Genomic DNA, 23,260 nt, shown 5'->3' with positions numbered 1-23,260 from the left:
GGCAGATAAATCAAGTGCTTGATGAACACTGCGGGGAGAAATGAATGCCCGCCACCACCGTTCAATCATTCATTCACTGAGCACCTTGTACAGAGGAGAGAGAGGTGGGCAGACCCTTCCCTGGGGAACAGGACAGGATCCGCCCAGAGCTAATAGCCCATCCCACTCTGGTTCACTTGGGGACTCTCCTGCTAAACCCTGGTCACACCAGACACGGGTTGCCCACACGGAGCCTGAAATCACAGGGGACCCTCAGGCACGCAAAACCCCGCCTCAGCATCAGGCAGGAAAAGAGGAGTCATTTAGGATCCAGATGGCTGGTTTGGGTCTCAGGACACCACTCCTAAGCTGCAGCACTTATCCTCTCTGGGCCTCGGTTTCCTCCTCTGTGAAATGGGAGTAACTGCCCTGCCTTCATAGAAGGACCTGTGTCCACTGTGGTCACCAAGCTGTGCCTCTCTTGTTATGACCTGGACCCTCTTATCACCCTGTCACCTTTCTCATTCTCCAAGGTTCTCAACGTGAGGTGTATAAGGGTATTCCGACCTCAGGGCCCCCAGGTCCACACATGACAAGGCAATAAATATTGACCCAGAATTTCCCAACCATGCTGACCACAGTGATCACCATGGCATTCAAGGCCTAGCAGAGCCTGGTCTGGGTCCCTAGCCACCCTCCCCATCAGGGGTCCAGGCCCCTCCCAGGAGCCCCTTTGCCAGATGTTGGGGGCAAGACTCTGTCCAGAAGCAGCCCCATTTACCTTGTGTCCATCCTTCTGGAGTTTCTGGAGGACCCGCCTGAATCCAGAGAGGCTGGGCTGTCCCATGCCAAACACGGTGAGCCCACCCCGCACTTGCCGGAAGTTGGGGGCCCCACAGCTCCGTGCAGTGCCCAGGACATCCATCTTCTCAGCAATATCCCGCACCAGGAAGTAGCGTCCCTGGCAGGGGAAGAGCCACAGGGGGTTACTCAGATGGCTCAGGGACATCTTCTATTGGAGCTCTGTCCCAGGCCCCAGAGGACAGGGAGCAGATAGAAGGGGCAGGGGACAGGGTCTTCCAGTTGTCTGCAGGTTTTTAGAAAAAACAAACAAAATATGTGGCCATCTGTGATCCCAAGGAGGGTGTCTTTTAGCATGGGAAAGGGAAAAACAACTCCTCCTGATGAGGAATCATAGAAAGTTTCATGAAGGAGGCGGCATTGGACCTAGGCCTTAAGGAAAGAGAACACAGAGAGAACACTCCAGGGGCAGGATTTGGCTTTAGGGTGGGGCCCAAAGCTCTCCAGGAAAAGCCGAATGTCTCCCTTGGCCTGAGGAAGGACTTGGAGCAGGGGCTCAAGCAGGAAGTCACAGCTGGGGCCCCAGGAGTCAGCTAGAGGAAAAGTGCACTAGGCCCTTCCTGAGGTCCTGAAGCTCTGAGGATGGACGGGGCTCTCTCCCCTGCAGCTGGGGATGAATGGATGCAATGAGGGTAAAGAAGGGTGAGAGCAAGAGGCACCGGGCGAGTTCAATCCTGGGCACGACGGAGCTCGGACATCATCTGGCCATGCCCCTCCAACAAGACCCACACATTGCCTGACAGATTAGAAATGGAACCAGCTCTTCCAGACACCGGGAAATCCCAGCTACTCTTTCAACAAACACGGTTTAATCAGCATGAGCACCTGCACGGTGCCTGAGCACTGTTCTAGGGCAGGGGGCTACAGCAGGGAACAAGAAAAATGAAAGTCACCTGGGCATGTGGGGCTTTCTAGAGGATATGGGAAGGGAAAGACGGCTAAGCCAGAGAAGTTCTGGAATGTGGAGAACGGAATGAAGATTCCCCCAGCTCAGGATCCCCCCTGACTCTGTTCTCCCTCCTGCTCCAAAGGTAGGGTGTGTGCAGGCTGGGGCCAGGAAGGGACCTGCCAGAAGAGACGAGCAGAGATCTCCACAGGGCAGGGGGTGCGGCCCCAGGAGACCAGGGGGTGAGAGGAAGTGGGTGAGGACCCCAGAGGACAGGGTGAGGACATGAAGCAGAGAAGGGGTCAGTGGGGAAAGTAGGAGGAGGGACCCCATGAGGAAGGAGGACCAGAGGGGGCTGAGGGAGGCTCAAGGGGGAGGGAGGGGCCAGGCTGCCCTCACCTGCACCAGGTAGTGCTCAGGGGTGGCGTCTGAGAGCCGGCCCAGCGTGTAATGGGCCTTGAGCAGTTCATCATGGATCTGGAACTCTTCCTTGCAGTTGTACCTGTCAGGGCACAATGGAGCCCAAGTAGGAAACCTTTGCGATCAAGGTAGCCTCCACCCTCACCAGACCCCACAACAGGGCCAGCCTACCCACGCAGCTACCCACCTGTGCCAGAGAGAGCCTGCTGTCCCCAGTATCCACTCTCCCCTTCTTCCTCAGCAACAGAACCCTGGAATTCTGACTGGGCCATTATTCGGCAGAGAACTACATTTCCCAGCCTCCTTTGGAGCTATAGGATGGTCATGTGATTAAGTTTCGACCAATGGGATATGGGAAGAAGTGGTAATGCAAACAACTTCTGGCCATTCCCTTAAAGGGAAGGTGGGTGCCTTCTACTTTCTCTTCAGAGGTGATGGCGAGAAGTAGGTGCTGATGATGGTGGGGAAACGAGAGAAGGGGCCTGGCTGATCCCAGAGCGGCCATTTCCAGCCTGGCGTGCGTCCTGGACTCTCATGCAGAGAGAAGCTCTGGTCTTATTTAAGGCCTCCCATTCAAGGGTTGCTTGGGTCCCCGGGGACCCTTCCATCAGATTGTCTCTGAGAACAACCCCATGGCACAGTGAGGGGGCTCAGGACACAGGCTTTGGGGTTGCATGACCTGGGCATGAACCCAGCTCAGCAACGTTGTGGTTTTGGAGTTACTCACTCTCTCTGTGGCTCCCTTTCCAGTAACTCTCACCTTCTGGGGCCGCTGTGAGAACTCAAGTCACTGCTGAATGGAAGTGCTCAGCCAAGAGCCTTGGGCACAATAAGGGTTTATTAAAATAATCATTTTTACCAGTCACAGAGCTACCTCTACATGGGACCGTTTCAAGCAAAACCCACGGGTATAAAACCAGATTTCTGCTGGGATGGATCTGTCTGCTCAAGATACAAGAAGCTTCCGTGCTGGTTGTAACAGTGAATAAGACACTGCTCCTCTTTACTAAAGAACTGCGTCCAGGAAAGGCAGGGCAGGGGACTGAGTGGGGCAGGGGAGCACTATTCGAGGAGTCGAGAGACTTAGGGTCCTGCTCCCAGCTCGGCCTCCATCTCACCACGTGGTGAACAAATCCCTCTACCCCCAGAAGCTTGGTTTATGTATTTAGATCCAGTTTCACACCTGCTCTAAAACATATTAGATCAGGAGTCAGCAAACCTTTTATATCAAGAACTGGACAGTAAATAATTTTGACCTGCGAGCCATAGTTTCTGTTGCAACTACAACTCTGCTATTCGAGTGTTAAGCGTCCACGGACAGTATGTAAATGAATAGGAGTGACGGTGTTCCAATAAAATTTTATTTACAAAAACAGATGCTAGGTGGCATTTGGCCCACAGGATACAGTTTGCCAGGCCCTGTGTTGGGTGATCTTTAAGGTCCCTTCCCCCTAAACACACTACAACCCCAGGGGTGTTGGGCTCATGCTGGATCCAGGAGGCGCACACAGTCCCACTCTGGCAGGCCCAAGACTGTTCTGAGCCACACCACTTCGTTAAGTATTTTGCTCGTCATCCCCATGTGATCGGATAAGAAAAACAAGACCCAGAGAGGGAAAAGGATTTTCCCGAGGTCACAGAGCAAGGCCCAGGACATGTGTCTCCAACACGGCCCTCAAGGGCCAAACCTCCATGTGTCACCTCCGGCAGAGAGACTACGTATCAAGTCTCTCGTCTGTAATGTCTCTTCTCTTCCCCTTATCGCAAGCACAGTAGTGGATTAGGATCCTAATTTTCCTGTCAGGACCCAAAGCCAGCAGGCCAATTTACCATTCCCACCCCTTAGATCTCCTTACACAGAAAGTCCCACCTGCTAGGTCTCTGCCAAACTTCTATGTGTGGAACATAGTTCATTCTTAGCTCACTATGTCCTATATCTCGCATGCTGGAGGGGCCCAGAGGCAGATTCAACAGAAGCCGAGGCTTCCCAATTCACCAGGAGACAGAGCCCATGCCTCTCTTGTCCTCCTGTCCTCTGGCTCCCAGCACCCACTCCTTCACTGACGCCACTGGGCAGACAGGGTCACAGAGCCCCCTTCTGGATCCTCTTCCTCTGGATGCAAGTGGTGTATCCTTGTGTCTCAAAACATGGTACCAGAACCCACTCAAGGCCTCCTCCAGGAAAACCCCTCAAGGACCTAATTAAGAGAAGTGACCAAGAGCTTCCAGCTTTTCGAGCCCACAGCTCTTTCACAACCTGGTATTAAGCCCAGTTTCGAACCATAATTACTAGGTGTGAAAAATAAAAATCTAAATTTTATTCATCTCAGTCTGTAAGCTCCCTTTGAAAATATTCGGCCAAAAATGATTTTCAAAAAGGTGTCCCCCCGCCAGCCACTCCTCCTTCTCCATGCTTCCTTGCCCTGTGGCCATGAGCTAAGAGACCCACAACAGAGACCCATTCAGCCACTTGATTGCTGTGTTACTCCAGACAAACTGCTTAACCTCTCTGGGTCTCAGTATCTTCATCTGTGAAAGCAGTTTGTAGACTAAGTGCTTTATGCCACCACTCCTCTGGGCATCTGCCCCAACCATGTCTTCCAGGGATACAGTCACACATACCCCCATCCCGCCGCCACTCACGTGATCACGACGGGGGCCACTTTGTTGGGGATGATGGACTTGGCCTTACTGTTGTGCATGCCCGTGGTCTGGAAGGAGTGGACACTGAGCGAGTGCTGACCGTCCATTGTGCCGCCGCCCTGGAGACCCTCAAAGGGGGCGCCCGCCGAAACTGTCTGCTGGGCTGTGCTGGCTGTGGTGCCCATAGTCTGCTGGCAGCCTCAGGAGCCCAGACCTGCAGGATGAGAAGGCATGTGGCAGCAGAAGGGGTGAGAAAATTCACGGCAGGCCGGGACCTAGCCCTCCTCTACCCCCACTGCCCAGATCCCAAGTCTGAGGCCCAGAAAGAGCCAACTCAACCTGTAGCTGGAAACAGAAGGTAGGTGTGCTATCTCCCACCTGTTCACTGAGTGCCTACTGTGTACCTGTCCCTTGACTACTGGTCTGGGAGGGTAATGGACATAAAGGGACATAAAGACACAGTCCCTGACCCCTTATGGTTATACTCCTCTGGCGAAAAGATGGCTATCAGGAAGGGGTTAATTAACCTTCCACACCAGGTCACGACTTAGGGCTCTAAGTGACTGGGTCAGGCCACATGGAGGCCAGGCTCCCAGAGTGGGGAGAAGTGGGAAGACCAGGGGCAGGTGCAGAGGGAAGTCAGGCTTGGCTCTGAAGAATGCAGATAGGCGGGGGGGGGGCACTCAGTCCATTAAGAGTCCACCTTGATTTCGGCTCAGGTCATGATCTCAGGATCATGAGATTGAACCCAGCGTCGGGCTATGTGCTCAACCAGGAGTCTGCTTGAGATTCTCTCTCCTCTCCCTCTGCCTCTGCCCCTGCTCATGCTCTCGCTCGCTCACTCGTGTGCGCTCTCTAAAATAAATAGATCTTTAAAAAAGAGGGGGAGAGAATGTGGATGCAAACAGGATGCAGGAGGACAGTTTAATCATGAATATCACAAAATGAGGCTGGGGACACCCCAGGGTTCAGTGAAAGTGCCAGGCCCCTGAACTTGACGCCATCGTCAGTATCACCATCACAGCCAAAGCTTCCACCCTGCACGTGCACGAGGCAGGCTGGGCGCCCTGCTAGATGCGGTGATTCCCAGGGGGAGGGGGGGTTCCTCTCAGAGAAATACTTAAGGATGTCCACAAAAACCAGGCTTCCGGGATGTGTTGCTCCTGGAAGTGTCACTTACAATGGCCAAACCCCGGGAACCCCCTCCAGCCAACAACAGCAGCTCTGCTGAATAAAGTAGAGGCATCTCAAAGGTGAAAGGTTCAACAGCCATTGAAAATATCACACTGATGGACTGGAAAGGCATCGAGGACACAGGCACAGAAGGAGCGGGTTGTAAGGCGAGGACAGGCTGCTATCCCGTTTACTTCACGAAAATGTATCAGTAGAAAACCCCGGCAGGTACACGTCAAGATGCTCATGTAAGTTATCACCAAGTGGGATGAGAGTTCGTTTGTATAATCTCCTTTTGCTTTTTCTCCTCTGAACACTAGGTAATAAAGTTAAAGCATACTGAGAACAAATCAGAGAATGTCTGGGGAAATGGCCAGAGATGGGCGAGGAGCTGCTGGAGGGCGCGGGAAGCGGTCCCTAGACGCCAGACTCCCTCACCCACAGTCAGCCCCTCAGCCCGGATGAGCTGCTCCACATGGTACAGACAGTCTGCTGGAGCCAGCCACGTTTCCCCCCACCCCGGCCTCTGGAAACCAGCAGCAGCACCTCGGGGAAGTGGTTGGCGGAGGCAGGGGCTCAGCAGGTCAGTGGGAAGGCTGAGCATCCCCAGGCCCTGAACACTCAGGCTCCCCCTCCCCAGAGCTGCCTAGACAGTGACTAGACTCATCCACCCGTCCTCAAACCTTCCCAAACCACCACCTGTCCTGTCCCTCTCCAGTCTGGGAAGGGCTCCCTCTCTCCCTCCGGCCCTGCCCTGTCATCCTTGAAAACTCCCAGCAGCCGTGTGACATGGCTGTCAACACACACACCTTGTGTTTGTCAGAGCCCCACCACACCCCGCCCGATTTCCCCCTCCCACTTTCCCTCTCTCTCCATCTCTGCCAAAGGTGGACGGAATGAGCCTCTCTGTTCCTAAACAGAAGCACAGGCTGCTCAGAGAGCAAGAGGGGCTCCGCAGTGCGCCCCAGCCCGCCGAAAGGAGAGCCAGAAAGTTCTTTCCACTTCACTTGCTTTGGCAACGCCACTCACCGAAGTTCTCCAGACCTTCTCAGCAGCCTGGGCCGAGAAGGCATGGCTGGGAAGAGTCTCCCCCAGGAACAGGAGCACAGGTAGCTGTCGCAGACAAGGGCATGAGGGACAGTACATGGGAAGGACCTATAGGAGGCAGCAGGTGCCCACAGCTACCCGCTCTGGGCCGAGCTGTGGCTGACACCCCCACAGCTCCAGCTCCAGCCACCACCCCCCTTTCTCATGGGCTCCACAGGCGACAACAGGCCCCAGCTGGAGACCCGTCAGAGCCGTGGGGAGACAATATCCATGTGCACAGCTGTAGGCTCCAGGGCTGGGGGACGGACAATACCCTTTGAAAGTTGACTGGCTTCCAAACCGTCTAGAGGAGGGTGAAGCCCCAGATCTCCAGGCCTCCCACTCTGCAAAACTCCTCCTGAAACCTCTTTCCACCCTGCCTGGAGTGAACCTCACCAGCCCAGGGGCCTCCTCCTGCTGGTCTTAGGCTGCAGGGCCCCAAGTAACTTCCTCATGTCCCCAGCCCTAAAACGACAGCAGGGATGGCATGGTCCAAAAGCCTTTTCCAGATCCAAACGGATTTAGCTTCTATGACTGGTGGTCCTAGTGGTCATGCCACGACTGCCCACTACCAGAGAAGGGGGTCAGCAAGGCAGGGGGTGTGTTAGTGAGGTCCCTAGTGCTCAAACTTTTGCCTGGGGGGAGAACAGAGGGCAGGACAGGGTGTGGGCGGACTGAAAGACCCGCTCCATGGAGCCTGGATGGTTTATAAACAATTATGCTAGTCCAGAACTTCATCCCATCAGGAGTGAAGGCTGCTGTCCCCACTGTGTGACAGAGCCTGGGACGTGGTTGCCATGGAACTCACGGGCAGTTTATACCCCACCGCACAGTGCAGGTGTCTGGAAACTCAGCGCGCGATCATCCCTCCTTTAAAGCCACAGGGACCCTGGGCCCCGCCCACAGGTGCTGGAGTGCCCTGACTTGCCAACTCTGGGCAAATGTGTGCCTGGTAGTCTTAAGCCCCCTGGTTCTCACAAGTGACCTTACGAGCAGGTGATTCCCGAGGACCCCAGCATGAAACCTATCCTCACCATGCCCAGCAAGCCCAAAAGATGCAGCCGTGCCATCTGCAAACAGGTTCTCAATGCCTGAGACCGAAAGGACAATCACACTGACTTGGGTGTCTGCCACGCAGATGTGTGCCCATCAAGGCACACTCTAACTTAACATCCCCACCCGAGCTAAGCGACAACAGCCTGGTCACGGATGTGTCTTCACAAAATAAAAGTTTCCCTTACTTTACTTCATCGGTGATCTAGTTCACAAAACAATAACGGATGGCGTGTATTACTACATCGCTGATTTGTTTTCTAGTGTTTCCATAGCTCTCTGACTACAACTTACTTCCTCTGTAAGCCCGTACAGTCTGTGCACTTGAAAACATTCTGGAAAGGGGGTCCATGAGTTTCTGCCAGCTTGCTAGAGGGGCTCTTGGCCAAAAAAAAAAAAAAAAAAGAAAGAAAGAAAGAAAGAAAGAAAACCCTCATTTGAAGGAAGAATATTCTCTGCCAGGGGCGCCTGGGTGGCTTAGTGGGTTAAGCGTCTGCCTTCGGCTCAGGTCATGGTCTTAGGGTCCTGGGACTGAGTCCTGCGCCGGGCTCCCTGCTCAGCGGCGAGCCTGCTTCTCCCTCTCCCTCTGCCCCTCCTCCTGCTCATGCTCTCTCTCTCGCTCTCAAATAAATAAAATAAATCTTTCTTTTAAAGATTATTTATTTATTTATTTGACAGAGAGAGATCACAAGTAGGCAGGCAGAGAGGCAGGCAGAGAGAGAGGGGAAGCAGACTTCCTGCTGAGCAGAGAGCCCGATGCAGAACTCGATCCCAAGACCCTGAGATCATGACCTGAGCCAAAGGCAGACGCTTAACCCACTGAGCCACCCAGGCGCCCCAAATAAAATAAATCTTTAAAAAAAAAAAAAAGGATATTCTCCATCAAACATAGGTCCCCTTTCACCTTCTCCTTTGCATCTACTTGTTAACACTTCAAAGCACCGACAGAGCGGGTGGCATCCAACAAGCCCAAAGGTCCTGGCCTTACTGTGTCCATTTTCAGAGGAGGATGGCGGACAGCAGCAGTTGTCAGCCACTCCTCCCAGTTTGCCTTCCTGCCTCCTCACAGCTGACCCTGAGAGCTGGAGCATGCCCCACACCCTCCCTCCCTCCCTCTTGGACCCCCACTCATCCACTCCATTCTCTGCCACAGCACCCCAGACACAGCCTCCCAGAGAGGGAGAGAGGTACACAATTCCCCACAGTGGGATTGAGGACTCCAGGCCCCCTTTCACCCACAGAAGCCCTCAGCGACTAAGAAGCCACAGAATCATCTGGACCACAGCTCTCACGGTGTCTGAGGAATTCCCCCACGAGGACATGCATCCGCCTGCCTCCACACGCAGTCATTCCGGAGAGAAAAGAAACCGCCCTCTGGAATCCGTGGCAGAGAGGTGACCTTGTTTTCCCAGGAACAACTCAATGTTAGGAGCTGGAACATGAGCTCCAGCTCATCAACTAACTGCCTGATGTTACAGTACAAATGCCCAGGCTGCAGAGTGATGAGATTCTCGTCAATGGCAGCATTCAAGCCAAGGAAGTGCTGAAGCAGGGAGGCCAGGCAAGAGGTTCAAGTGCAGACTTTTCAGGCCTCAGCCCAAAACACCAACATGAGTTTAAGTCTGTTTCTTTTCATTTGGTTCTCGGTAGAACTGAATCGTCCCCACTCTGGTCTCAGTTTCCCCGTCTGCAACCCAAAGCTCACAAGTCCTCACCTTCTTTGTCCCTGTCCCAATGCAGCAGCCATGACCTCCAGGTTTGGCAAACCCTGCAGGCTTTTCCAAAGCAGAGTTTGGCACTGAAGTGGAAAGCTGCACGTCAGCTACTGACCCCAGCCCGTTCCTTTGTCCTCCCTCCCTGCCTACTGGGATGGACCCAGACCCTCTTACAAAATCCCTAATCCCACCTCAAGGAAAGATGTGACTACCAGAACCACACAACCAGCTGTCACCAAAGGCTCCCAAAAGCAGCTTCAGAGCAGGCTATGCCCCCAGAGGTCAGCTAATCCAACCCTCTCTCTCCACAGATGAAGAAACAGAGGCCCAGTGAGGGAACTCGGGGTGCTCCAAGTCATAAGGACAGAACTGAAAGCCAGAGCTCCTGCCTCCCATGCCCAGGCTCCCTGGCTGAGCCATGGCTCCCTCCAGCCTGAGCAAAGGGGAAGACTGTGTCAGGAGCACAGGAGATGGTGTTGAGCAGATAACGCATGAGTGTGTAACTAGCCAAATCAGGGTGTGTGGTCACCCTGCATTTGGGGGGCGGGGGGAGTCTACAGTCCCTTTCCCCTCCCGAGGGCCCCAACCTCATGCACTTCTCTCTCCACCACCCCTTCCCCCATCCCCTCCTGGCCACTGCTGGATCGGAACCTCCCTCATGGGGCCAGGGGCCTCACACAGACAAGGCCTATGAAAGGAATGGTTGGAAGGAATCGGTGGGCTCAGCAGTCCGCTGGCTCCCATCCCAAGCCAGTGACAGGGCAGAGCGGGTATAACACACAGGTCTAACTTCCCCTTCCATTCGATCCAGCAGCTCACTTAGGGAGGTTCCCATCTGCTCCTGGCCATCACCACGAACCCAGAGAGCCCTGCTCTGCATGACCTTGGGCAAGTCCTCTGCCCACTCTGGGACTCTCCCCACAGAAGAACAGGTTTGCCCCCTCCCGCTCCCTTCCACCTCTGCCACCACCCAGTCCAGACCACCAGCTCCTGTCCTCTGCTCCTGTCCCCCAACAATCCATCCTCCGTGCAGCAGCCAGAGGATCCTGTAAAACCCTGAATCTGGTCACACTGGGACATCCAGCCCCGCCCCTCTGACCTCACTCACCGCTGGTCCTGGCCACAGGCCCCTCCTTCTTCCAGCACCCCCAGCCCACTCCTCCTCATGAGGGTGCACACCTAGCACCCTCTGCCTGGAACGTTCTTCAGCTTGTTCACATGGCCACCCATTCCTGTGCTTGTGGCTCAAATGTCCCTCCTCAGGGAGGCCTCTCTGAGCCTCTGGGGACGCTGTCTGCCCACAGCACCCCACACCAGTCTCTGTCCATCCACAAGCCCTTTTATTTCCCAGTTGCCTCACTGATAGGGTTATGGGAACCCCTCAGCCTCCTCCCGTCCCTCTCCAAGCCGGGACAGTGCCTGACTGGTCCACATCGCAGCCCTAGCACCAGGACAGCACCCGGCAGATGCTCAGGAAATATTTATGAGATGAGCATATGACCAGCATCAGGCACCTGAAGCTTCTAGGCTTCAGAGGAGCGGGCAGCTGGCACCAAGGAGCAGGTCTCAGTCCTTCTCAAGAGCGTGAGGAAGAAGCCGCTCCCACACCATCCTGCTCTTACCTGGACTGCCCTCCTCCCCCCACCCTCCCACATTCCACCCACCCCTTGAGGTTAAAGCCCAGTGCCTCCAGGAAGCCCTCCCTGATGACACACCCACCACCCACCCCTCCACCCCACCTCTCAACACCCGCAGCCCATTGTGATCATTGCAAGATGGAACACTCCATTCCCTTCCACAGCACGCTCTTCCTGGCAGGGGCCATCCTGCGTCCTTCCTGGCTCCGTCTGCTGCCTGGCTCAGGGGAGGGGCTGCACACATAATGACGGAACAAATCGGCTCCATCTCGTTATCTCCCCACCCTGCCTGGCTCGAGCTGATGGGAACAAGGGCGGCACCCCACAACAAGGAGGCACAAAAGATAGGAAGGATGTTTACTTACTCCTGAGTGGGGCACCACGTGACGTTATCTACTTTCCTTTGGCTTATCCATCCCTTCTCAATTTCCGAGGACGAACAGGATTACTTTGGGAACGTGGAATTAAAGTATAATTATTTGTAATGGTTCAGAGTGGGACAAAGGTCACGGCTCCTCACATGGGTGCCCCTGCACCACCCACTGTGCTCCCCCAGCTCTGTGTCTTTGTCCCCCCGCCACCTCCAGTGGCCACTGCCCCTTGCCATCCACGTTCCCATAATAATCACAGCACTCATACAGCCTGGTGGGATTTTTCATATCTTTGTGAGTTTTTTGGCTTTGCTAATGTCAACCACCTCAAAACCAGGTGAGACAGAGAGTTTGTGACTCCCCCACTTTACAGAAGAGGCCACAGGGAAGCAGGCCAACAACAGGAATTTCCCCAGGCTCCGCAGCTCAGGGGAGGCAGAGTCACGTGGCTTCGGCTGTGTGGGACATGGCCTCACGTCTCTGAGCGTCACCCAGACCTAACCCTCCACCACCTCCAGCCCTCAGCCTCCTTCTTTTGAAAACCAGCAGATCAGCATATAAAGCAAAGCTACCAGGGGTCTGGGATGGCAGGAGACCTCCCTCATCTGCTACACTGTATGTTTCTGAAATGTTTCCACTTTTTTCTAAACTGGAAAAAAAAAAAGATCTACAAGTTAAAACCAGAGGTGGAAGAATGTTTGGAAACATTCCCCAGTATGCAGCAAGTGGACAGCCGCTGCGGGATGGGCCTGGAGTTCCAGGCTAGCCTTCAAGGGTCCCAGTTCCGGCAGGGAGGAATCAACCTTGTCACCCCCTGAGATGACAGTATGGGGTGGGCTTGGAGCCAGGAGTGGGCAGACTGGGCAGAGTGACTGAGTAGCTGAGGAGCTGTGGCCAGTGGGAGACCCGCAAATGACAGCAGGTCCCACTGCCAAGAGAGCGCCCAAGCTGGGAGACACTGCAGGGGGAGGGCTAGCCTCCCTCCTGGCTCCCCTAACAGCCAGCGGACGGAGAACGGTCTCCCGTCAGCTCTGAGGAATCTGGGACCCTCGGAAAGGAAAAGGGTCCTTTTTGGCACCCCTAGCCTCCTGCCTCTTAGCCTGGGGAGCCCTCCCACCTCTGAACCTCCCCTGTAGGTCAACTCTGCCTGACATAAAGCTCTGTCTCTACAGGAACCTGGATTAGAAGGGGGAAAGATTATAAGGAACATTCTGCGGACAAATGGGAAATTTTGAATATGGATGGCATGTTGGAATAAATAAGTTAATTCCTTAGGTGTGATGATATTGTGGATATTGTGCTCCCGGGAGACCCAGGCTGAAGGGTCCAGAGATGAAGCACCTTGGTGTCTGTCACTTTTAGGTGGCTGAGAGACAGAGATAGAGAGACAGAGACAGAGACAGAGAGCACAAGCAAACAGAGCAAACATCAGCCACAGCGAGGACAGACACTAACTCACTAACAGTACTCCCCTCCCTTTTGTAGGCTTAAAAGTTTTCCAAATACAAAACTGGGGATGAAAACATTTTTTAAATGAAATTTTTAAAAAGTCAAGCTGTCTCACAAGAAGCGAGTCTTCCACACATCCCCCCAAGTCCTCCCCCTTGAAGACTCAGGAAGCATCTGGTCTAGAGGGTAGAGGTCGTCGTCCGCAGGCAGAAAGCAGTCCTGTGTGCCACTGGCTTGATCCCTGCGGGTTTGCAATTTTCCACTCTAATTAGCTGCCAGTACTTGGAAATCAAGGGGTTTTGAACAGAAGTGTAGATCTCTGGTTTCTCTTGAAGTGGGGTGCAGGTACAGGGCCCTGGAGCCCTCCCTGACCTCCCAGCCTGCTCCCTGGGGGAGCCCTGCGTTTGTGGCATCCCGTCCACCTCTGTCACAGCTCCTGCAGCCCCTCCATGAGTCCAAGTCTGTGAGTCCCCTGGCCTCCTGGCCACCAACCTGTGAGGGAGCTTGTCCTCTGCCTCGGGTCCCAGCAGCCCAGACACAGGCCACACTTCCCGGGCAGACTCTGACCCCCTCAGGAGAGGCTGGCCCACATCCTTTGTTCTGACCGTTCCTACTGGGCTGCCTCTGACCCCCAGAGAGCATCTCTGCTCCCTCTTGCTGGCCCTGGGGCATGGGGCTTTCTGGTCCCAAGACTGACCTCCCTGTGGGGAATGTCCCTGGGGGAGACTCCACAGCCCCGGAAGTCCTGATCCCACTTCTCAGCCTGGTGGCATCCTCAGGCTTGACCAAAATACCCACAATGCCTCCACCCATTAAACAAGCCAGATGACGGGCAGGAGCCCACTCCCCATGTCCCCTGCAGGTACCCATGACCAGTCCCAGTTAATGGAACACTAGAGGCCGTGTCATGCGGCAAGTTCCAGAATCTTCCCTAGGGCCCCTTTTCCTCTCTTCCTCCATCCTGCTGTCTGGAACACAGATGCGATGCCTGACATTTCCCAGCCATCCTGAACCACGAGCACGTGAAGCCACACCCTCGGAATGGGAGCGGTCAAGTTTCCCAAGGAATCCACGGCCTGGAACTGCCACCCCAGGGGTGGGCTGCAAAGCTCTGGGTTTGGACAGGACATAGAAATAAACTTCCATCTTGTGTAAACCACTGTTATGTGGCTTGTCCTGTTACTCGCAGCCAAACCTAATCCTGACTAATTCGCTCCAGTATTTTTAGGTTTGACCCTCAGTGACCACACGCCACATGCAACAAGACAGAACGTACTTCTTTCCCCTCTCACAGGAGAATGTCAAGTTTCCTGGCTTGTGACAGTCAGGTAGAGCAACACCAAGATCCTGTGAACCCAGCCAGTGCTGGGGCATGGGGGTTTACAGGATACAGAAGACATTGTCTCTGGCCACCAGGGCCCCCAGGGTCACTGAGGAAACACACACGAAAGACCATCAGAGCACCAATGACTGCCAGACAGTGCGGGGCAGCAGCTCTCCCCAAGTCAGCCACAGAGATCTGGAAAGTTCCAAGCAGCTAAATGTTTGTTCCATGCTATAGATGGAGGCTTGGCCACCATTACTCCGAAAAGGCAGAGAGAGACTACAGGTGTCTCTCCATCTGCAGTCTCTCTGTGGCCCTCCTGGGCTGTTCTGGAAAAAAGGAAGGTGTTATCTGGATGGGAGGGTCCCTGCCTGTTGGATTTTTCAGGAAGGAGTGAGAGGAGGGGGACGTCATACTCCCTATGGGGGGACCCAGTAGGCTCTGGGAGGGCAGTCATCCTGCTCCTGGAAGAGACTGAGGCACCGACCGTGTCCAGGTTCCATGCACCGGGGATTGGGGGAAAGGAGAGGCAAAACCCCAGTGGGAAAGACCCTGGGGAGAACAGGGTTAAGGAGGACATGCTCACCGGCTGAGCTCCGAGCAGCTGGCCATCTGGGCATCTCAGGGTCAGTAGAAATCTAGAGTTTCCTAGGACCCCACCCAGGTCTCTGGGCCTGCTGATACTTGCCTGGCCACTTCCAGGGACTGGGCCCAAGCGGCCAGTGAGACCTCAGGATGGACCCCCACTTCTGACCTCCAGTAACATCATGGGGGCCTGAGGCCTGCTTTTAAGGAACTGTGAAAATCCATGACCCAATTCTGGGGTCTGTCCCCATCCTTCTACTTCTGTGGCTTTCAGTCTAGACTCTCTTGCCCAGCATTCAAGACCCCTCCCTTCCCACCCTCAGCACCCCCTATTACCCTCCACATCCCCAACCTTCCTGGCAAACCCCGGTCTCTATGGTATAGGGCAGCAAAAGCCCCAGGAGACGTTCCTCTCCAGCCCGGACTTTCCAAGAGGTCTCAAGTTAAGCACAGCCCTCTCTGGGCCACATTTCATTGCCATCTGCAAAGTGAGGGGGCTGGGCGGGATGGAAGGCTTTCCAGCTTTTAGCAGCTGAGCCCTTTCAGTCCTTGATGAAAGTCCAGTGTGCAACACAGCTCACTGTGCAATACACCACTAAGCTAGTGGCCAGCTCAGGAAGGGCAATACAGAACCTCCCGTCCCCAACCCCACCACACAGCTTCTCTAGGGAGGAAGAGGTCCAGACCTACAGGGCCAGAGATGCTCCAAGCCCCCTCCCTCTTGGGCCTCCCAGGACACATCCAGCCCTTCCCTGCCCCCACGCGCCTGTCCTCAGACATCTGCACCCACATCCCCTCACGCCTTCCACCAACGCCCGGTGGCAATGCCCCCTCTTCCTTCCAGAGTGCAGCCTGAGTACCATGCGACCCAGGCTGAGCTCCCCACCCTGGTGTCTAGTAAACACATGCCCCATCTCCCCGCTCTGGATCCAGTGCTCCTCCAGGGCCCCTACAAAGCCGAACCCACCACAGCTGTTGGTTCCAAAGATGATTTTCCTAAATAAATTTCACATTCACAACCTCATTTCCACTTCAGAACAATCCTCTGAGAAAGGCAGATGCGCCGGCCACTGTGCCATTCAGCAGATGGGAATACTGAGGCCTCAGATTCACTACACGACAAAACAACAGAACCAGGCCTCTGATTCCACAGCTGGGGCTCTTTTCACCGCATCATCCTCCCACCCTCTCCCATTTCCCCTGATGCCACCCTCACTTTCCCAGGAGACAATGGGAAACTTAAACCAGGGACCCCTTGGAAGGCAGGGAACAAGCTGGACCCAGAGAAGAGGACCCCTTCCAGGGCCAGGGCCTGTCATGTGCACCCCAGGCAGCCAGATGCCTGGGGCGGGTAACAATGGAGCTAAAAATAGGGCAGGAGGGTGAGTGGCCAGCTGCCGGAAACATCTGCCTGGGCGGCAGAACAAACGTGACGGAAGTCACCATGCTGCAGGGTCCCCTAGCATGGGGCTGGGGACAGCTGGGGGCGGGGGAGGGGAGGGCAAAACCCTCAGGTCTGCACTGAGGGCAGGGGCCTTGTTGCTCCTAACAGACACATACAAACACACAGAGTGTAAATCCACCTTGTACACCAACACGGATCTCAGAGTCAGAGTCAGACGCACCTTCAAGTCCCCATTCTGTTCCTCTCATTTTATAGAAGAGGACACTGAGGTCCAGAGTGGGCCAGACAACCGGCCACAGTCACAGAGACAGTGGACAGCAGGGTGAGGCCCCGGGGCATCTCTGACCCCTCACCTGCCCACCTGCCTCCCCAAGCACGTCCATCCAGGGCTGGGAAAGACCTTGACCAGGAGGAGCTCTCCTGCCCCACAGTAGGAAGCATGCCAAGCGGAGGAGACAGATCAGCAGCCTACAAGACTTCAGTTCAGACTCGAGGAGGAACTACACAGCAATCCACAACTTCCACCAGGCAGACCCAGCCTCCCCTTCCAGCCTCGTGCCCCCAGCTCCCAGCCTTGTTCTCCAAACTCTAGCCAAAGTGATATTCTTACAGTCCCTGGCACAGACATGTCAACGGGGCTTTGCAAATAATTAACATAATCAAAACTAATAAGAAAGCCGAGGTGCATCTTATTGGAGTGGGGGTTGGGCCGGGGTGTTCTAGAATCTACGTAAGGTAGAAACTATGCCCCTGGAAATTCGTACTATAACCCATGGCGAGGCCAGCTCTCCAAGACGCCAATGCCACCCACTTATCCTCTGAGCGATGGCACACACACCAGCGGGTTGGGCTGAGGGGCAAACGAGGTTGAAAGCTACGCACCTGCCTCATGCTCATTCACACCGTAGCTTCCTGCCCCACCTGCTCCCCCTGCCTAGCTGACCCCCAGCCCCTGATCCAGGGACCCTCCTTCATGTCCCCCAAGCCATGTCCCACATGGCCGTGGCCTCCAGGAGCCCACCAGGCCGGGTCGGGGCTGGCCTTCGACAGTACCCCAGTGCCTGGCACAAAGCAGCCACTTAAATGAACAAAACTGGACAGATTTCTAAAGAACAACAAAGAAAGATCAGCTCCGTAGGAGGCATATTTTGAGCACAAATGAGACAGCACAGGTGGGTTTTAGCCCAGGGCCCAGCACACAGCAGGCGCTCTGTAAATGCATGCCTGTTTGAACCAGCATAAGAAAATGGAGCCTGGGGAAGGACGAGGACTCCTGCGTCCCACATGGCAGAGAAGGTTAATAAGGAAGGAACATGAAGGTCAGAGGCTGTGGAGGCCCCTTCAGGCCAGGAACGGGGGAGGTTGACTCTGAGAGCCCATCTGAGAAACAGACCCCACCCCTGCAGGAGAACTGCCGGGCTGAGACCCCTGCGTCTCTCCTGTTGACTCACGCTCTCCTTGCCTCCCAGAGGAACAAGAAGAAGGGGGCACCTAAGCGTCCCCTGGACTCCTCACCCACTCCCAAGGACTGAACACATCAGCAGCTTCAGCAGGATGTGAAATCACAAGTGATGAACTACGCCCAGTGGCTTACATCCCCACCCCCCACCCCAAGGTGCGCTCTGCGGATTGTTAGCGGGGGCGGGGGGGGAGGATAACTGTGGCAGCGGGCAAGACGGCCTGAAGCCCAAGAGAATCCCAGGCCCTGCGCGGAGGCCATTCCCTTGCCACCTTACCCACAGCTCCCACCGCATGCTCTGGAGAGCCCGAGTCCCCAATGCCTTCCGGGTGCCCGCAAGGTCAAGACTAGTCTCAGGACAGTACCAAGTACCATCGCCTTCTCACCATGAGTGAGGACGCTGATGGTGCAGAAGCCAAGGGTGAGACTCAGCAGGAGGGATAGTGCTGGCCCCCAACCAGGCCACCCGTCAGTCACAGTGACAAAATATGCCCGTGTCACCTAAGAAGGTCATTGATGAGGGGCACCTGGCTGGCTCAATGAATGAATGGAGCATGCAACTCTTGATCTTGGGATTATGGGTTCGAGCCCCACGCTGGGTGTAGAGTTTACTCAAAAATAAAATATTTTTTTTTTTAAAAGTCTAATGAAGCAGTAAAACTAATTTCACTGAAGCCCAGGGCTTAAGTACATATACAACTGTTTACTATTCTGTGTGATGACAGAATGTGTACCTGGGCTGCTGTGGGGACACAACGGGTGTCTGGGGGAGAGGTACCTGTGAGCCTGTCCGAGCGGTCAGCCTAACCAGCCTCTGCGTTCACAGAAAGAACGGCCAACAGACAGACAAACGCCGGCCACTCACAATTGGGTATCTGGCAAAGATTGTCTCAAAACTGAACAAAGTGAGCCTGCCCTTTCAAGGATCATTGTTGCCAAGGATCAAGTTGGAGCTTTAAGGGAAACAACTGAATTTTGGAAAACTTGCATCAGCCATCATGAGTCTGACAGCATCCCAAAACACAAAGACTTCGCAATGCTACAGGGGATGATACTAACATACATAATTTGCGGACGTCACTGAAATGAAATGTGTCCACATTGAGAAGATCTGTATAACTCCGTGAGCCAGTATTTTCCCAATGACCAATATGTGATGTGACACAATCATACCTGTGTCAAAAATCCATTCTCAAGACAATCCAATGGATCTTAGCATAACAAAATATGAAAAATTCATTAACAGGGTTGCAGATTCTACATTTCAAATGACCTTTAAGAAACTATCACATGTTGAATTTTAATGGGGTCTCAGAAGAAAATATCCAGAGGCTAATAAAATATCTTTCCCTTTTCCAACCACTTATCTGTGTGAGGCTGGATTTTCTTCATACGCATCAATCAAAACAACATATCACAAGAGCTGAATACAGGAGCAGATATGAGAATCCATGTCTGTTACTAAACCAGACAAGAAAGTGATCTGCAGAGGGGGTCTGGCTGGCTCAGTCAGTAGAGCATGCGACCCTTGATCTCGGGTCATGAGTTTGAGCCCCACGTTGAGTGTACAGATTACTTAAAAAAAAATTTTTAATCTTTAAAGTGATTTACAAACTGCAAAAGAGTGCAATGTCACTCTTCGCATTGTATTTTGTTTTGGAAAACACAGTTCAGGTTTCAGGGGAAAAAAATTAAAAACACCTTATCTATGTTAACATATAATGGGTTTGTTATTATTTTTAAATAAACTTATACATGTATGTTTTTAAATATATTCAGTTTTAATTTCTCATATAGTAAATATCAATTTCTGTATACAACCCACATAAACAGAAGTTCTTTGGAGTCTTTAATTTTTAAGACTATAAAAGAAGGAGGTCTGAAGCTAAAAAGTTTGCAAATAGCTGTGATTTAACACCACAAACCCTTGGTTAACATGTACTAGCATCTGTCCCACCTTGCAGGTACAGATCCTGAGGCACAGAGAGTCTGGGTAACCGCCCAAGGGCACGCAGGTGGCAGAAAGCTTCCAAGGGCATATCATCCTCCTCTAACATCATGCTCCTGAAGGGAGTGCCAAAGGATGAACAATGACATACTAGAAAGGATACCACATTAGTGACAGAAGAGAATTCGGGACAGAAAAGAACTTCCTATACAAAATGCTAGGAAGACATACAGTTCAACATCAGTAGATCAGACTACATTAAAAAAAATGGTCAGCTTTTAACCAACACACACACACACACACACACACCCCTAAAAGGCAAATGGTAAACTGGATGAAGATATTTTTGTTATTATTAATCATATTCAATACAGCTCTTCTCAAGCAGAAAAACAAGTATACCTTGAGAGTATAACACACCCAAAAAAACCCAAAAAACCCAACCAAGAAATACAAATGGACAATAAATGTGAGAAAAAGACACTCAACCTAACTTGTATTTTAAAAACTGGAAAGCAGGGTACCTGGGTGGCTCAGTCATTCAGTGTCTGCCTTTGGCTCATGTCATGATCCCAGGACCCTGGGACCAAGCCCCACATCGAGCTCTTTGCTCTCCCACACCCCCTGCTTGTGTTTCCTCTCTCGCTGTGTCTCTCTCTGTCCAATGAATTTTTTAAAAATCTAAAAAAATAAAAATAAAAACTGGAAAGTATGAAATGCCCCACCTTGCCTCTCATGGCATCACAGATACAAGAGCATGAAAACACCCAGCGTCCACGTGGGTGCCAGGGACAGGCTCCCCCCAAAACACCTGGCAGGATGCACCTTGCACAACTCCCTAGAGGCCAATCTGGCAATAATTCTTAAATACCTTAACAACACGCAACCCTTTGATCCTACAGTTTTCCTATCAGTTGATTCAAAGGAAATCATCAGAGATATGGCCGCAAAAATGTTCAACATAGCTTAGCTTAGTTTAGCCAAAGCCTGAAAACATCTTTCACATCAAACGTGGTCAAAGTCCGCTGTGTGGCGGACGTCATTGTGTGGTCATTAAAATGGTCAGAGTGTCAGATGACTGTCACTTAACAGAACATGGAGGGAAAGAAGCCAACAGAAACACAGTCTGTCTGACTCCGTTCCTCTAAAACTCAAACACAGGCCAAACTAATCCGTGGTGGTAGAAGTCGGACAAGACGTCCCATTTGGAGCAGGAAGGAGGGGACAGTGACAAGTGCAGGGATCTGGGGTGCTGGAGCCCTTCCGTTCCTTGGCCTGGGGGAGGCCATGAAGGCTGTGCTCATTTTGAATAATTAATCATCAGGGTGTGTACCTGTGATGTGCTGGCTTTTCTGCCCTCCCCAACCCCGTGAAACTCCAACTTAAAAGTTTCAAAAGCAAGAAGTAACAGTTTATTGACTCATATAGGAAAATATCTATTGTGTGTTTAGTTACCAAAAAAAGACACAGTATATATACACGTGGGCGCACACATACATACACATAGGAAAAGCTTCTGGAAGAATAAATCTCAAAACATGCATGTGAAGTGTGGTTATCACTGGAAAGTGGGGTCACAGATGGCTCTTCTAATCTTCCTGTGTATCTTTGTGTTCTCTGATATTTCCCTTTTTTTAAGATTTATTTATTTGAGAGAGAGAGAGAGAGAGAGAGAGAGAGAGCGAGCAGGCGCACACCCTGATGGGGAGGGACAGAGAGAGAGAGAGAGAGTCAGACTCCCTATTGAGCAGGGAGCCGGACACGGGGCCCGATCCCAAGACCCTGAGATCATGACTTGAGCCGAGACCAAGAGTTGGACGCTTAACCCAATGCGCCACCCCAGAGGCGCTCTCTGACATTGCTGTGACGAACATAGCGATTGATAGAAAACAGAGGGTAAAAACCACAGAACCAGTCCGGCCGCTCCCAGCAACAACGCTGGCTCTTTAACCACCTTATGGCCCAAAGAGCGCCTGACCCCACAGGGAAAGCTCGGAGGACGGGGTGTTCCTGAGTTGCCAGTGATGGAAAGCTAAACACCTTCCCGTGGAAATCATTAGGATCTCAGAAACAGCAAGACTTGGGTAGACCCCAGTCCTGCCCCCCACAAACAGAGAGGCCTGGGTTAGCTCCTGGGCTTCAGTTTCCCTGTGGCGGAGAAAGGGTTAAATGAGGTCATGGATGCCCTAGTCTGACCTAGTCAGTGCCCAGAGCGTATGAAATATACAGGCTCCCCCAGGTTCCACAGAGGAAGAAATGGGGGCCCAGGAGGCCGAGTGACAGCCCCGGGGACACACACAGAGCCCTTCTGGCCATCCGTGCTCCCAGCGTACAGCGCAGGCTGGACACTGGACTTGACCTCAGGTAGCCTCCCTTGAAACCCACACCCATCATCCCCATGAAACCTCCACGTGGAAGGCCAAGGCAGGAAAGGTGGGTGGCTGATCCAGACAGGAAGTGACCTCACCGGATGAAGGACATGCCAACATTCCACAGGGAGCCCCACCTGCTGGGGACCTTCAGGGTCATGGGAGCCAGGAGTGGGTGGGCACAGGGAGGCCAAAGGAGGAAACAGGATTTATTGCAGAAGGCCAGGCACATGGCAGACCCCCCAGCAGGGAAGTGACTTCATTTCACACTCTGTCGCCCTTGCTTCCGTCCCTAGCATGGCTGGGAGTTAACCCTGAGAGGGCCATTCTCCCCTGGGCTCTAGCCAACTCCACAAAAGCCAGGGCAAGAGAATCAGGCTTTCTCCTCTCCCCACTCCTATTATCCCCAATCCACAGATAAGTAAACCAAGGCTCAGAGGGCTGACCACAAGGCAAGGACTCCAGGACCTTTTCCTCTACACTGAGCTGCACAAATGGTAATTCAGGGTCAGGAACTCAGGGAAGGCTTCCTGGAAGAGGAGACCACTGAACTGGGCCTTAAAAGAGGAGGAACATTTGAGAGACAAGAAAGGCATCCCGCATGGAGGATACAGCATGGAAAAAGAAATGCATGGCACTGTACAGAGGCTTCTAGAAGTAGTAAGGTACTTGTGAGGCCAGAATACAGGACAGGGTGGGGTTGGGCTGAACCCCAGCTGTCTCGGGAACTGTGCCAAAGAGTCAGGATGTTGCTTTGTGGGGTGACTATTGCATAGACTGCAGCAATAGCAGAGCTGTATGATGATGCCCTGTGTTAACCAAAGAGGGCTGCATGGAAGAGGCAACACATGGAGGGACCACTTGATCAAAGACTATTACTCTGGGGCCCAAAGCTCA

General features: G+C 53.2%; 1 protein-coding gene across 5 annotated transcripts in view; it reads right to left on the bottom strand.

Moving 5' to 3' along the window:
* The window catches only part of PALD1 (phosphatase domain containing paladin 1), an 87,534-nt gene that overhangs the window by 28,928 nt on the left and 35,346 nt on the right, over nucleotides 1-23,260 (bottom strand). For 3 of the 5 annotated variants that reach the window (XM_047702637.1, XM_047702638.1, XM_047702636.1), the window contains exons 2-4: nucleotides 4,790-5,003; nucleotides 2,126-2,228; nucleotides 761-940 (exon numbers count right to left, since the gene is read on the bottom strand). In XM_047702637.1, coding sequence (XP_047558593.1) covers nucleotides 761-940; nucleotides 2,126-2,228; nucleotides 4,790-4,974 — 468 coding nt within the window. In that variant the 5' untranslated portion in view covers nucleotides 4,975-5,003. Of the gene's footprint in view, nucleotides 1-760; nucleotides 941-2,125; nucleotides 2,229-4,789; nucleotides 5,004-6,969; nucleotides 7,171-18,573; nucleotides 18,586-23,260 lie in introns of those variants that run through there. The other 2 variants (XM_047702640.1, XM_047702639.1) reach the window with 2 other exon arrangements.

Source organism: Lutra lutra, chromosome 14 (genome assembly GCF_902655055.1).
Source record: "Lutra lutra chromosome 14, mLutLut1.2, whole genome shotgun sequence".
In the NCBI taxonomy this organism is placed as follows: Eukaryota; Metazoa; Chordata; class Mammalia; order Carnivora; family Mustelidae; genus Lutra; species Lutra lutra.
The sequence above is the reverse complement of the archived record's forward strand: the minus strand, read 5'-3'. Positions and strand labels throughout refer to the sequence as shown.